Source organism: Magnolia sinica, chromosome 14 (assembly GCF_029962835.1).
Source record: "Magnolia sinica isolate HGM2019 chromosome 14, MsV1, whole genome shotgun sequence".
In the NCBI taxonomy this organism is placed as follows: domain Eukaryota; kingdom Viridiplantae; phylum Streptophyta; class Magnoliopsida; order Magnoliales; family Magnoliaceae; genus Magnolia; species Magnolia sinica.
This window is the reverse complement of record NC_080586.1, coordinates 19,037,307-19,052,805: the sequence shown is the minus strand read 5'-3', so window position 1 is coordinate 19,052,805 and position 15,499 is coordinate 19,037,307. Positions and strand designations below refer to the sequence as shown.

General features: G+C 42.1%; 1 protein-coding gene across 2 annotated transcripts; it reads left to right on the top strand.

Moving 5' to 3' along the window:
- The first annotated feature begins 473 nt into the window (after window positions 1-473).
- On the top strand, window positions 474-13,357 carry LOC131226279 (PWWP domain-containing protein 1-like). 2 transcript variants are annotated; one of them, XM_058222085.1, is made up of 3 exons: window positions 474-2,039; window positions 10,699-11,205; window positions 11,263-13,357. In XM_058222085.1, exons 1-3 carry the CDS (start codon window positions 632-634, stop codon window positions 12,873-12,875), a joined length of 3,528 nt encoding a protein of 1,175 aa, XP_058078068.1. In that variant the 5' UTR covers window positions 474-631; the 3' UTR covers window positions 12,876-13,357. The 2 variants fall into 2 exon arrangements, with proteins under 2 accessions (XP_058078068.1, XP_058078067.1); XM_058222084.1 differs by having other exon boundaries at window positions 10,699-13,357.
- The last annotated feature ends 2,142 nt before the right edge of the window (window positions 13,358-15,499 follow it).

The window sequence follows — 15,499 nt, the reverse complement described above, 5'->3', positions numbered from 1 at the left end:
GACGGGTTTGATTTCTCACGAACATCGCAGAAGGTCCCACCCAGAATCGTTGCGCGGGAACTTTTGCGAAAGGCTTTCGCCGGAAATCCGCGTCCGTCCAGAACGTATGATGTTCAGGCTCTTGAAAGACAGACTAGGACCCGAGACGACCCGTTGGCCAGCAAGAACGGACACATAGCCCGGGGACGGGTACTCCCGATCCGACCGAAATTCATGTCCCCACACGTATTACGCTCTTCACACGTATACTTTAGAGACTGCACAGGTGGAAATCTGGCATGTATTTGAGATCTGAGCCGTACATAAGGTGGGTCACACAATGATGATTACCTGACACAAAAATCAGGTTGGTTGAGTATTCAGGAGACACACACGTGTAAGTTGAATCACAGCCCACACTTAATAAACGGATCGAGGCAGCACCGTCCGTCTGTATCCGGGTCCGGGTCGTTTATTAAACATCTGTCTCAGATGGCGATTCTCCCATTACGCCGAGCGCGAGATTTGCACACGCCTTTTTCCGTCTCTATGAAAAGGTTTGCCCTTCCTCCCCCACATCTCTAGGGTTTCTTTTACCAGTTCTCAGACCTTCGTCGAATTTTAGGGTTTCCATTCTATCTCCGCTCTCGCTATGGTATCTCTTTTCATCACCGATTTCGGAATCGATACGAAATCCGCCGTCAATCGATCTCTCTTCCGGACTCGCGGAATAGCCAGGGTTTCGGAAGGTTCCGATGTTGGGAAAGGCGATTCCGATGCTAGAAGAACTGAAAGGGAGCGTCCGATGATGGGGGATTCTGATGATATTAGGGTTTCTTCGGAGATCGATGTAGAAACTAGGATTTCTGAGAGCAAGAGCCGGGACTTGATTTTGAATGGTGGTAGGAGCGAATATGCGGTCGCGAAATCTGTGAAAGAGCGTGAGGTGGAGGATTCTGGAGAAATTGAAGTTAGGATTTCTGAATTGGGGTTCGGTGGCGGTGATGGTAAATCTGATGGTGGGCATGACGAGGGTGAGTGTTTGATGTCGATGTCTGAAGAAATTAGGGTTTCTTCGGACATCTCCGGTGGAGAAGTCAAGGGAAACATGGAATTTAGGGAACCTGAAATTGAGGTTCATAACCTGCGTTTCAATAGCATTAATGATGGAAAGAATGAAGAAATTAGGGACTCTTCAAAGGTTGGTTCTGGAGGCACTGGGAGAAAATTTGAAGGTAGGATCTCTCAACTTAAGGATTGCGGCCCATATATTAATAGCATAAGCAGTAAAGCTGATGGAAGGAAAATGAAGGGTACTATGGAAGCGGCAGAGGAACAGATATTTGGTGGGTTGAGTTCTTTGATTCCATATACAGTGGTATTGGGTGCAGCAGAAGGCTTAACCTACGGATTTGAGCCTGGCGACATGGTATGGGGAAAGGTCGCTTCCCACCCTTGGTGGCCAGGTCACATCTTTGATGAAGCCTTTGCTTCATCTTCTGTACGACAGACACGTCAAGATGGTTATGTTTTAGTTGCCTTCTTTGGTGATAGCAGCTATGGATGGTTTGAGCCTGCTGAGCTTATACCATTTGAACTTCACTATGCGGAGAAGTCAAGGCAGACAAACTCCCGGAATTTCGTGAAGGCCATCGAAGAGGCTGTTGATGAGGTGAGGAGGAGAAGCACTCTTGGGTTGGCCTGTCGGTGTCGGAATCCGTTCAATTTCAGTCCCGCCGGCGTTGAGGGGTACTGCACAGTTGATGTGGACAATTATGAACCTGGAGGGGTTTACTCAAAGAAGCAGATTGAGAAGGCGAGAAATGGTTTTCAGCCCATTGAGGCGCTTTCTTTTGTACAGCAGCTAGCATTGATGCCAAGAAGTAATGAGCCAAGGAGTTTTGATTGGATTAAGAATTTGGCTTCAGTTATTGCTTATCGGAAGGCAGTGTTCGAGGAGTTTGATGAGACTTATGCCCAGGCGTTTGGGGTGGAACCAATACGCCCGTCGCGTAATGCCATGTGGGTGTTGGAACAGCCTGACAGAGTGCCACCTCGAGGTATACATGACTATCTGATTTATTTGCAAATTGAGTACTCTGGTTGTTTTATGTTTTGTTGGATACTGTTTAGATGTTTATTTGGTGCAATAAAAGCTGATGGTCTGTATCTTAATGCAGTGTCTTCTCCTGTTAGTAGTACTTATAAGTATCATCTGATCTTTATTTGGAGTTTTGTTTTGTTTTATTTCTTTATTTTTTGGTGTTTGATTTTATTTGAAGTTTTCTTTAAAAAAAGAAAGAAAAAAGCATATTAATTTTAAAGTAAGAAGGAAAAAGCATGTTAATTTTAAGAAGGAAGAATTATATTAATTTGAAGTTTGAATAACATTGCATTCATGTTCTTGTTCATTTGATTCTGCTTCCCCGTCCTCATTATGTCATGTCGTATGGATCTTTCCTTGATTATCTTACTTTCAGTGCCAAAGTACTCCTTGTCTAATGCTTAACTAATTTACAAGAAACTATTTATTTTAGATCCAATTTTTCGAAATTGAGATGATGAACTAATTATATACGTCTTAAAATGATGATTCTATCATCATTGGCATTTCCAATTTCTCCAACATTTCTTAACCAAATGTTGATAAGTAGTAGTTCCCCCCAATGACTTCTGTAATCTCTTGAAGCCTTGTGAGGTGGTGGTTGGCATTCAGAGAGTTTTTTAGTCTGTCCTTTCTTCTTTCACTTGATTAGTGTAGTTCTATTGGTTTGTGCTTTCTGCTGTTTCTTAATTGTTTGGATAGTCCTCTGGGATTCAGACCATTAGCAGCTTTTCATAGTGATCTGTTCATTTCTTAATGCCTGGAATATCTGGGAGTGGAGGATTCTGATAATATCACCACCTCTGCGAAGATGGCCATACGAAAAAACCAGGCTGACCAGTGACCACTCGTAAGGCGAGCCAATCTTATTAAAGGAATGGACGGTTTAATGAAACTTGCCGACTGTCCACATTTGTTGTACATATTTGGCCCACTTCATAATTATAATGGTCTGAATTTTTTGTGTGTTTGTCTTTATGATGGGGGCCACCTATTGCTCCATTCAGAAGTCAGGCTCACTTGCGAAGGTGGCGTCTGTGCTGTATGTAAGGGTGTACGAGGGAGCCTTTCCTAAATATGCAAGCATAAAGTAATTTTCCACTAATTCATAAACTTTAAAGTTGAGGTATGTTGAAATTGCAGCTCCAGAATTCCTGAAATAAGAAGATACGGCACACATTACACACAAACCAATTAATAACTTAAGAGTTCCTTACAGCAGAAACCAGATGAACATCATTATATCTATTGTGAGATTTGCTAAGCCCATACACATGTGCAACTCCAGTAGAGTTCACGCTTTCCTGTTGGTGGAATGCATGCAGTGCATTTTAGTTGGCTCTACACTCATGCAGTGTAGTTTAGTTGGCTGTAGACTATAGGAAAGCTGGAAAACGGCAACCTGCTGGGAACTGGTTGCCAATGCACCCCAGTTTTGGAAAGAATAGTCCTAGTCTAAATCTCATTACAAAAAATCCTTTTAAAGCTACAACATCAATTTCAGGAAGCTAATCCTATACTAGTGTGGGGTGGAACTGTGTAGGGACCCTGGCACGATAATCAGGATGGTTTGCTAGCTACGTTGTCCACAATTTATGAAACAAATGAACATCTGATAGAAACTACGCCAGAGTTTTCTAACCCATGTGCATTTTTATTTTTATTTTTTTATTTTTAATTTTTTTAACACTTGCCCACTAGACTAATTAATCAGCTAGAGTTTTGGGTGGGATCCACCTGATGGGTTAGTCCATGGTTGGATCCACCTGATGGGTTAGTCCATGGTCGGATCCACCTGATGGTTGACACATGGATATCTATCTGTCCTGATGACACATATCGGATATTGCCACAGATGGTATGTATTGTGAATGCGTGTGAGCTTTTCAAGATTGGCATGTAGGATTTCCGAAGTTGGTCTCTTGCTGAGCTTTGAAGTTATGGGCTTTGAAGTTCTTTTAGGGGCTACTTCATCTACAATGTTTGTGGAATAAACTTATCCTACAGTGTGGTGTGTGGGGCCCACTGTGATGTGCGAATGGCAGAGTACAGGCCTCGTGCTCTCCTTGGAGCTTAAGAACAGGCGGATCCAAGACTTAGGTGGGCCACACCATGAAAAATCATGCCTAGAACCTCAAAATCACTGTGGCCCACTTGAGTTTTAGAATCTTATGACTTTTGGGGATTCATTCATCTTGGTGGTGAGCACCATGCCACCAATCTCATGGGGTGGAAGGTTCCAATTGTGGGTGTCCTCATCCCGACTGTTAGCAGTGGTGTGACCCACCATGCTCTGTATTTGGTTGATTTTTGGCATGAAAATGAAGGTGCTCACCTTATGGAGATTACATCATGGTGGGCCCCACACATGGTGTTGTAGAATAAAATTTTTCTACATAGGCGAACTGGCCGTGTCCATTAATGAGATTTAGACAGGAGATTCTCTTTATGAAATTGGAATGCATTGGCAACCGGTTCTCATCCAATTGCTGTTTCTTGGCCTTGTAATCAAGTGCCAACTTGACCATATTGCATGAGCTGTACCAATGGAAAACTAGTGCAGTTGCACATGACACGTGGGCTTAGGAAACTTACAATAGGTGTATGGGCTTAGGAAACATTACCTACTGTGGGCTTAGGAAACTTACAATAGGTGTATGGGCTTAGGAAACATTACCTACTGTAAGAAATTAAGAAATTGTTTCTTTCTTTAATGTTGTTATTTTAAAGAAAATAAATAAAAAAAGAGATCCAGATTCCCTAAAATCAGTCCATCTAATTGTATTTGTAACATCTAAAGATGTAATTAAAAGAAACTTTTTCAAGTTTCGGGCATGTTTGGATTTGTAAAAAGCACGTGAAAGGAAACTGTTTTCCCATAAACCTTATTATCAAGAAACTATTGGAAAGAAAACATTGTTTTCTGCCTCTTTATTCAACAAGAGTTTCGTAGAAAATTTGGGGCCTGCTTACAAATTGGTTGTTTGAACAAAAAAAATAAATAAATTCATGAGAAATTTTTTACCCCAAAATAGTACGTAGTATTAGTGGGTAAGACCTATTACTCAATATGGTGTGTTACAAACCCTTCTAAAAGAAGGCCTGCAACAGGCTTGTAATGGCCGTAGCAGGATGATATGGGCTTGTAACAGTCATGTACCGGACCAATTCATTTTCTTTATATATATATATACACCGTTAGAAGGCTGCAACGGAGCTAAGATGGATGCTGTCACATGTTGCACATTGGCACATGTGGCATAGAGGCACCATGGTTTTTAGATTCAGAGACTTGGGATTGACTCAGTCGATCTCAAGTTGAGTTGCATGAGTCAACTGGTATGTTGGCCTGACTTGCTCATGTTGGGGGTGACTGCGGTGTCAACCAATGGTTTCAAACCGGATTAGTTAGTGCTGAATCCGAGTTGACTCATCTGAGTTGCAGCTGAATCAGACTAGTTGTGTAAGTGAGGTGTGTCAGCAGACTTGCTCATTTCGTGGTGACTTAGGTGTCAACATGTGGTATCAAACCAGATTGGTTAGTCACAAATCTGAGTCGACTATTCTGAGTTGCACCCAACTCAGACGAATCTTAAAACCATGAGTGTTACATGTGGGGCACAACCGAAGATGGTTGATGGCTCATGTGACACATGAGGCACATGTGTGGCTTCGTTTGATTTTATTTTGTTTTATTTTTAAACACACACTCATACCCACATACACCACATGGGCACTCGAACCCCTGAACTCAGTGTTGAAACTCAGTCTACCACTGAGGCATGAGTGGACCCATGTGAGGCTATTAAAGATGGACCCCATTTTCGTTTGTGCCAAAATGCTCTTCTTAGAAGGGGAGCTGGGAAAATAAGTTTGTTGATTTTCCAATAGAAAGAGGAGTGGGACATGGCGTTCCCCAAGAGTTTTCACAAAGAAAGGCTTCACAAATAGCGAAAAGTTAGTTTCATGGGAAACGAATAAATCCTTTGCAGAAATCCAAATGGGCCTTGAAAAGAAAAGGAAAAAAGTACCTAAAAATACTTCGCTTTTCTCTACTAGGTCTACAGTTGCCCTTAATTAGAAGTTTGCTAGCCCAAGTCTTCACATGCAGCAGCAAATGTGCTAACCTACAAAGTGCATCTGTCACCCGGTTGAGAAAGCTATGATACCTGATGCATAAAAAAACCAGAGTTTCTGAGTTGAATATGTGGAAAGGTCAACGGTAACGATAAGGGGATCCCCTTGGAGATTTGAAATCAAAATCAATAGATTTTGATTCTAGACCTTTTAGTTATAGTTTACAGTGAATGCCAAACAGGATAAAACAAATTCCACTCATAATATTGTCAAGTTTTTAAACTTGTTGATAGTCATCAACCTATCTAATAGACTATTAGATAGCACTTAATTGCAATCAGCCTATGTATACATAATGCCTGTGGAGGTTTTATGCTCATTGCAGGTCGCCAGCATTGAGAAAGGAGGGTTGCATCAGGTTAGCAACTGGCGTCCCCATAACTTTCATCATGAATCAGTTCGAATTTAGATTATGATGATCAATATCTATACACTGGTAACAAAGTTGTTGAGATAGATAATGCAACAAATCAATGACAATCCACTCATATCAGGTAGGCCTCACATGCATGCTGTATGTGGAAAGCTGGCAATTCTTCCACAGTCCATGCCATTGTATCTAGGGGCAGTTCACCTGATGAATGGGCCAACCTGGTTTTTGCACGTATTGATCTTCATGGTTGGGCCAACCTGTGGTAGATGTGCATGTGGAGAGGGGTCCTTGTGGTCCTAGCAACGTTTCCTTTGCAATCTATTTAATCATTAAAGCCTAATTAAATTTAAAGTAACTATATTTTCCAGAAAAAAATAATCGAAGTAACGATTAAACTAAAGTCAACCCCTACCCAATGCCCTCACAAGCATGCCTGCACACACACACACAGACACACACCCAAAAAGATCCTGTACTCAAATTTACGCACCTGATTGCATATGTGGTGTCATGCTTATATTTTGATATTCATGGTCTAAATGCTCAGATAAAACCTATTCCGACAAATTTACTAGATCCATTTGTACGATTATACTTGATTACCATACCATTTTTTTTTTTTGAAGCCGACCCAAATAGCTGCAACAAGGCTAAGCACCCAAATAGCTGTGACAAGGCCAAGGGGATGATAGTAGCTATTTTTGGATGGGTGTTCTGCAGGTGTTTCTATGTATTCTTGCAACTAAATAACATCTTTAATAGGAATCTTAAGATGTTTATATTTATTCTTGCACTCAAACACATGAGAACCGATCATATACAAGTATGTGAAACAACTAGTTCGTTTCTAAACCCTGAAGTTGGAAAAGAAACAACAGATTACTTAACAGATTTTGGCGTCTTTTCTGTATTTAAAGGAAAAAGTCTAGTTATTTGTTAGTGAAACAATGTCATGATTATTCCTAGTAGACTTTATCTTGAACTGTAAGATGAGATTGGTCTGGTTTGGCAGTCTATGGGCCCCACAGAGATTAATGGCCCCACCCTTGGGGCCTGGTTGATTGTTGGAGAATTCATTCCCGAGCTTTTATGTTTCCTGGGGAATGTTAGATTGGCTTAGCCTGTTTGGGAATGATTAAATTCTGTTTGGTTGATTTTGGGGAAACTCAGGGAAAAGTTTAAAATACTAGGTTTTCAATTCCCCAACTAAAAGCTGAGAGTTTTTAATAGAATTTGGGGACTGTACAAACTAACTATAAACCTGAAATCGAAATAGAAACACCAGCAACCAGACACCCCTGATTTTAGTTACCATTCATTTGGTGGGTGCACGGGCCCTACCCTCTTTGGTAGCCTGCAGCCACATGGTTAGCCATTTTAGGTTTAACAATCCATCTCTAGGCCATGATGGAACCCTCAGGATATCCCAACCAGTGGGATTATCCTGTCATGGTCTGTGCCTGATGGGAACTACAGGATCAATGGTTTCAGTAATGGAACTTTTAGAGTGCCACGGGTGTTTGGAGACTCCCCCCCAGATCAGTATATATTTCAAAAATCAGTTAGTTACCTTGGTTATAATCTGGTTAATGAGGAATTATATGATACCCCACCCAAATCTGTGCATACCGTCTGGACTTTCAATTCGGACAAGTTGGAACATGGTTGGGCAATCCAAACCATTGGTCTGTTGCCATGCCCCTAATTTTTTTTTTTTGCCGTTGGGAAGATCACAGCAAAACCTATTGTGGGAGCCTTTTTCTTTTGAACGTGGACTCTAATAGATGGCTGACATTCAACGTTGCGTGCACAGTTCTGTCAACATGCAAGATGGGTGTTCCTGGAAACATGGCTCGTTTGGGTTGCTGGGCCCATAGCTATTTTGTGCAGCCATGCTTGGTCATGACTGTACATGGGCGGTATAAAGGCTGGGTATTGCTCCTTTTGGACGGAGCTCCCTTCGACCTTGACGAGGTGGAAATTGGATGTCAGTCATTGTCAGAGATGCGGCGTGCAAAGCATGTTGTAAAATTGTTTGTTTCAAGTACTTGATGGGGATCCATCTCTGTCAATTTCTAACAGCAGCTTGTTGTTTAATCAACTTGTGCCACGCTGGGTCAGATAGCCGGGTCCAGGTGAGGGGCATGCCTAATCCACATCCCCACGAGCGCCTGTCTTGCTCAGGGAAGCGGATTGGCTGGTGTACCTCACACCAACTATATAACTGCTGTATTGACGTCAGCAAGTTCTGTGGGTCTGAGTCTGATCATGAGGTATGTGTTATATCCAAGCCTTCCAGCCATTTGGTGAGCTCGTCTTAAGGCTTGAGGCGAAAGATGAGACAGATCTAACTATCAAGTGGACCACACTGCAAAAAGCGGTGGGTATTGAACGTCTACCATTGAAACCCTTTTTGGGGTCACAGAAGTTTGGGATCAATATGAAATTTGTTTTTCCGCCGCTATTTGTGGTGTAGTTGGATATGATTCATTTTTTGGATAATGCTCTAAAATGATCTCTAAAAGTAGATGAACAGTATAGATATAATAAATACATCACTGTGGGGCCATGTAACTTTGATCTTGAAGCGGATTCGCTGGTGTACCTCACACCAGCTCGGAGTTGTACGTACGGGGAGATCAAAGTTACATGGGCCCACAGTGATGTATTTATTATATCTACACCGTCCATCCATTTTTAGATATCATTTTAGAGCATTATTCAAAAGATGAATGATATCCAAAGATCATCTGGACCACACCATAAGTAGCAGTGGAGATAATGATTCTCACCGTTAAACAATTTGTTGGGCCCACCCTAACGTTTATTTTACATCCAATCTGCTCGTAGGGTCACAAATACCTGAATGAAGAGTAAAAACAAATTTGATATTGATCCAAAACTTCTGTGACCCCAAAAATGGTTTCAATGGTAGACGTTCAATCCCTCACTGGTTTCTGCGGTGTGGTCCACTTGATAGTTATATCTGTCTTATTTTTCGTATCAAGCGTTAATACAAGCTCACCAAAGCCAAATGGATGGACGGTTTGGATATAACACATCTCATGATCAGACCCACATAATTTGCTGACGTCAATACAGCAGCTATATAGCTGGTGTGAGGTACACCAGCCAATCCGCACCCTGCTTGGAGCCGTTCGTACAACTCGGAGCTCGAGGAGCGTCCGTGCTTGTCTTCGCACCACACCTACCTACAGCAGCTATGTAGCTGGTGTGTGGTACATCAGCCAATCCGCTTCCCCCTTTCGGGCTTCTGATGGGTGGGCCACAAGTTGGAATGACGTCAGGCTGACATAAGACAGTAGCCGACGGAATGAAACCAAATTGATCAATGGTCCATATTCAATTGGAGAGAGAAATAAACTATTCTTTTTTGGTGGGCCTCTGCCCATCCATGTGGTGCTCCCAGCACCCACTCGTGTGGGTCCTCCATCCAGCGCGAGTTACATTCTCGAATGGCGTGTATGTAAATTTTCAAGGTGGGAGGTCTATTTGGTGGCTTTTTTTTAATCATATGAACTGATTGCTCCTGCTCTCTTGGGTGTTGTGAACCGGAGTGTTCCTTTTCTACCCCTGACCATTTTACCCTCTCTCTCAATAATATTAATAAAATAATTGAAAAAACCTTAATATATTCCTCCTTCTCTATGGATTATTAGCCTTTTAAAACCGATAAATCATTTGGTAATGCTTTTATTTGGCCAACACTTTTTTTACTATCATATTGCCAGGGGCAAAACTGGTAACGAAATTACTGAAAAATGGGGCTGTAAACCTGCCACAGCCCTTGTGAATTCTAAACATGTTTTTATGCATTTATCTAAAACTAGACAACGGTAACAAGAATAGTTCCTCCAAATTTGACCACCGGTTACTTGAATGCCCCCACTTTTGGGCTGTTTCTGTAATTAATCTAGGGCCATTTTTGTAATTTTATGTAAAAATGGACGAGGAAGATTTTGTCTTGATTGATTTTGTAATTTTGAATATAGCTGCTGTAATCTTTCCATTGGAAGAACAATTCGGTTTTTGGTGTTTATGCATCTTTCATTCGCTTCAATCTGATTATCTGATTTTTGTTCAGCTCCATTGAGTGGCCCACTTGTGATCGCGGAATCTACGGGTGGTGGGAAGAGCTCCAGCAAGTCTGTAAGAGCAAAGGATCTGTCGAAGAAAGATAAACATCTGTTCAAACGGAGAGATGAGTCGAATGAACAGAGACGCGCTGCTGTGAAGCTGGCTGATGGTTATGTGTTACAGAAGAGGGCTGTGGTGCGGGAAGTAATCAGAAGAGAAGCTGACTCAGCTGCTGCGAAAACAGTGGTTACTGATGTTGGTTCGATTGGCGGGAAGGAGAGTTTACCAACTGCAGCTGCTGTTGGTTCTCTGGTTCATGGCACTGTTCTTGCTGTGGAAGAAATGGATGCTCGGCCGGAAATGAGTGGAAGAAGGATGTTGGATGGAACTGCCAGGCCTACGAAAATGTGTGCTGGATTCTCAGCTATGCTGGAGAATTCAGAATCATCTGGAATTATAAGTGGGGTTGGAGATCATCATCAACAAGATCGGATGATGGAAGATATGCAGTTACCTGGTGGTGGAGTTGGAGATCATCAACAGGATCGGACAATGGAAGATGTACAGTTACCTAGTGTATCATCAAGGTTGGACGGGCCCATTAGCCAGAAGCGGCCCAGGGAGGATGACGCTGGGGAGAAGAAGAAGAAAAAGAAGAAAGATTCAAACCTGGAAATACATGTGGATGATCGGAAGAGGAATCCCAAAATTGTGAAAGATGGAGAGGCATTGAGAAAAGCTGCAGGAAAATCCATTGGGCTCGTTACAGAGCATCGACAAATGAAGTTGCAGAAGAGAGACCATGTGGACAGTGGTGTTTTGAGCTTGAGTCCTGCAGTCTCGACCCCAGAGCTGGGGATCAGAAGCATGAAGCTTGAATTCCCACAGCTGGTGGATGATCTCTTTGCCCTTGCTGTTGACCCCTCTCATGGGATTGAACGTAACACCCTGGCAATCACAACCCACTTTTTCCTTAATTTCCGGTCGCTTGTTTATGAGAAAAGCTTGATTCTACAACCAGAAACTGAACCTGGAACGTCCCAACTCTCTGGTGAATCCAGCGTGCTGGAATCTGATTCTGGAATTGGTAAGATTAAGCCATTGAAACATACATCAAGACAGGATGATCCTACTAAAGTGGGCCGCAAGCGAAGCCCTTCTGATCGACAGGAAGAAATGTCTGCCAAGAGGAGGAAGAAATTGAATGAAATTAAGTCCCTGGCAGTCGAAAAGAAAGTTCAAACTGCAGCACCAGATGAGCAGAAAGTAGAACAAAAGGAGACGACTGTGGTGGCACCAGCGAAGGTGATCAAGCCAAAACCTCCGGTGAGGGCTGCGACACCCACATCATTGGTGATGAAATTCACGCCTCAATCATCACTGCCATCGATTCCACAGCTGAAGGCGAGGTTTGCGAGATTCGGCCCACTTGAGCATGACGCTACCCGTGTGTATTGGAAATCATGGACCTGCAAGGTTGTGTTCAAGTACAATTCAGATGCCCAAGCTGCTTACAACCATGCAATTCAAAACAAAGCACTGTTTGGGCAAATGAAGGTGAACTACCGTCTACGGGAGCTTGACTTGCCGGCACTGGAAGTGCCTGAAACCATCAAGCGGCAGGTTGAAGGCAGTTCTGACAACCCCAAACAGTTTAGAATGGGCAGAAATGGTTTTGTGGGAGAGCCAATATCAAGAATGCATCAGCAATGGCAGCCAACTGTGCAGCTGAAGTCATGCTTGAAGAAGGCATCAGGTGATGAGGTCATGATTGGTGGGCCCTCGAAAGAGACCCAGCGTGTAAAATTCTTATTGGGCGATGAGGAAAACAATAGTAGAAGTGAACCGTTGATGATTGTTACTGAGAACAATGGCAGTAATGCTGATAGACTATCTTCTTCTTCCCTGGCACTGGATTTTAACAATTCAAAAATGCATAAGACCGTTGAGCTTCCACCCCCACCGCCTCTACCGACCAATCTTCCTCTTCCTGATCATAAAGTGGGCCATTTTAACAAACCTCTCCAATCCCATCATCACCACAAGTTGCATTTTAACGAGGCAGAGAGAAGAAACGAGGGTGTAAACATCTCCCATCAGATGCTGAGCCTATTGATGAGGTGCAACGATTCAGTTAATGATGTGAAGCGCTTGTTAGGTTATATACCTTACCATCCTCTCTAAGGATGATCTGTTCCGATGGGACCGAAACAATGTGAGCAGTGAGGATGAGGGACCTTCTGTTTGGATTGCTGATAATACTGGAGATTCCATCTCAGCCGTTGAAGGGAAATGAACACGTACGGAGTGGAGTGCACGTAAATACTGATTTATCTTTCCTTTTCTCATGCACCATTCAATGGCCACACTGTATTGAATCTTCGGAATGATATGTGGACCCATCTGTTATCACCGCTGATGCAAGTGGGCCACAATCCTAGCCATTTAGTTGGTCACACTGGCTCTAGTTTTGTAACGTTTTAGGTCTGTGGATAGATGTGAATGGCGCACACCCAAGTTGGGTCTTTTTTTTCTTTTTTCTTTTTGTAAACAATCAAAACCGTAGGATCTGTCAGTGGAGGCCCACCAGGTCTGTAAATATGGCTATGCATATGCCAGTGCCTTTGTATCATCCATTCCCTAATATCACTGAATTTTTTTTTTTTCTGTTATTTCTTACGGTTAATTGATCTCCACCCAGCATGCTTCGTAATTTTCCGATCACTGTGGCACGTCCACCGCATCATGGACATGGGATCCGTGCGAAAGATGGGCCACTTCGTGAAGAACACCTGTCTCCGAATCTTCATGGTGGTGCCCATTGTTTGCATGGTTTAGATGTTCCATTACAACTGTAGCTAACCTCTACAAACTCAAGGGAGAGGGATTAGGAACGGAACTTACCGTGGGAGACCACCTTCGTGTTTGTATTCTAAAACCAGGTCGTCCATCCGTTTTGTTTTATCATTTTAGGGCACGAGCCCAAGATTAAAGTGGATTATACTGTAGGAAACAGTGGTGATTGAAGGCCCCACCATTAAAAACTTCTTAGGGCCCACCTTAATGCTTATGTAATGTTTATTTTCCATACAACCTGTTATTAAGGTCACACAAACATTGATGAAGGGGGAAAGTAAATATCAGCTTTATCTAAAACTTTTGTGGCCCATAATAAATCTTTAATAGTCAATCACTGTAATTGCCTATGGTATGGTCCACCTGAGAATTGGATCAGCATTGATAATCTAATTGTTTAGGGATATTATCAGTGAGCCATGTGCCCAATTGATTAATAGTATGGTGACACATGTTATACATGCAACTCTTAGAAAGATTTTAGATGTAATCCAAGTTTTCACCATGGATTTCAAAGCCCCTCCTCCAAGGGATTTGAAACCCTTGTATTTGAAACCCCCCTTACCATATGGTGCCAAACATACCAGGGATTTGAAATCCCCTCAAACCCCCTAAATATATGGTGTCAAACTGCCCGTAAGTATTGAAAAATGTTTTTGATATATAATTTGTTTGAAAATAGCACTAATACTTGAAAATAATCACTTTTTTCATAAAAACCTTGTTTGGTAAATATGGATAAAAAATGTCTGAAAATTAATAATTTATCATATTTTTTATTAGGCCGTGTTTGGGTATTTGCTTTAGGGTGGTTTATGAGGGGTAGGATTGTAAAATCCACCCCGATTCCATCCCACGTACGTTTGAGCAACCTTTCATCCGTCCCTAACTATCACTTCCAAAATCGTCTGTCAGAGGAGAGGGATTCGGACAGTCTTCAAACTACTTCTCGAGCCCATCGTCTCACAGTGATGGCGCATCCAGAGTACGGCCACAGCAGGATGTGAAGTTCCCTCCAGATGAAGATGACAATGGAGGCGGGTAGTGGCGGAAATGACGGGAATCCTTCATCGATTTATACCCTTGTAGCCAATGGTTGGATGTGGATAAGGAGGAGAGGGCTCCTTGTTCTGAAACGAGGATTAGTGAGAAAATAGTAAGCCCCTTCATGAGGACCACTGATTTGGGGTTTCTTTCAGAAAAACTCTTCCTCCATTTCTCTGTTACGAATTGGATTTGGATGGATATTCGTCATTGTTCGCTCCTTTGTTGCAGGCGGGTTACATCTCTGCCTACTTGGAGCTTTTCGGACAAAGTGGAGGATATTGATCGTCCCAAGTTAAAACGGATTTCCTGTAAGTATCTGAAAAATGGGGCTTTTCGTTTTTTCTTTTATTTTTTACAATATATTGGATGGACCTTGTTCTGAAATGGGGTGGAAAGAAGAGGCAACCCAGTTGCATGAGACACCCGATTTGGAGATTTTTCATGAAATTTATTTCTCATTGTCTCTTTTATTATATGGATTTGGGATGGAGATAGAAAGGTGATTTCTTTCAAAATTTGGGAGTCTTTTTTCATGTCTTTTCTGTTGTATCGTATTTGTTAGAAAGGTGATTTCCCATTGTTTCTTTTGTTTTTTCATATCTTCTCCTATCGATTATATTATACGTATATATAATATGTGCACGCATGTGTAGATATAGGAGTCGATCAATTGCATGGAGAATGACTACCAGATCAACGGAGGATCATGTGTTAAATTGGTATGCTTAATCTTTTCATTCTCTCAATACAAATCATCACATGCTAACATATCCCGTCTTGAATAGGTAGTACTTATGATCTGGTAGAACAATATGAAGCAGTTTACTGGGTCAATGTACGATGCTTTTAATGTTAAACCATATATTCTCGTCCCCAGGTATGACGTGATTTTCACCAAATATCTA

Excerpts from the sequence above, each read along its gene's own strand:
- LOC131226279 (XM_058222084.1), top strand. The coding sequence starts at position 632 with ATGGTATCTCTTTTCATCACCGATTTCGGAATCGATACGAAATCCGCC. Across the intron at positions 2,040-10,698 it reads TGACAGAGTGCCACCTCGAG|CTCCATTGAGTGGCCCACTT; the intron begins GTATACATGACT and ends ATTTTTGTTCAG.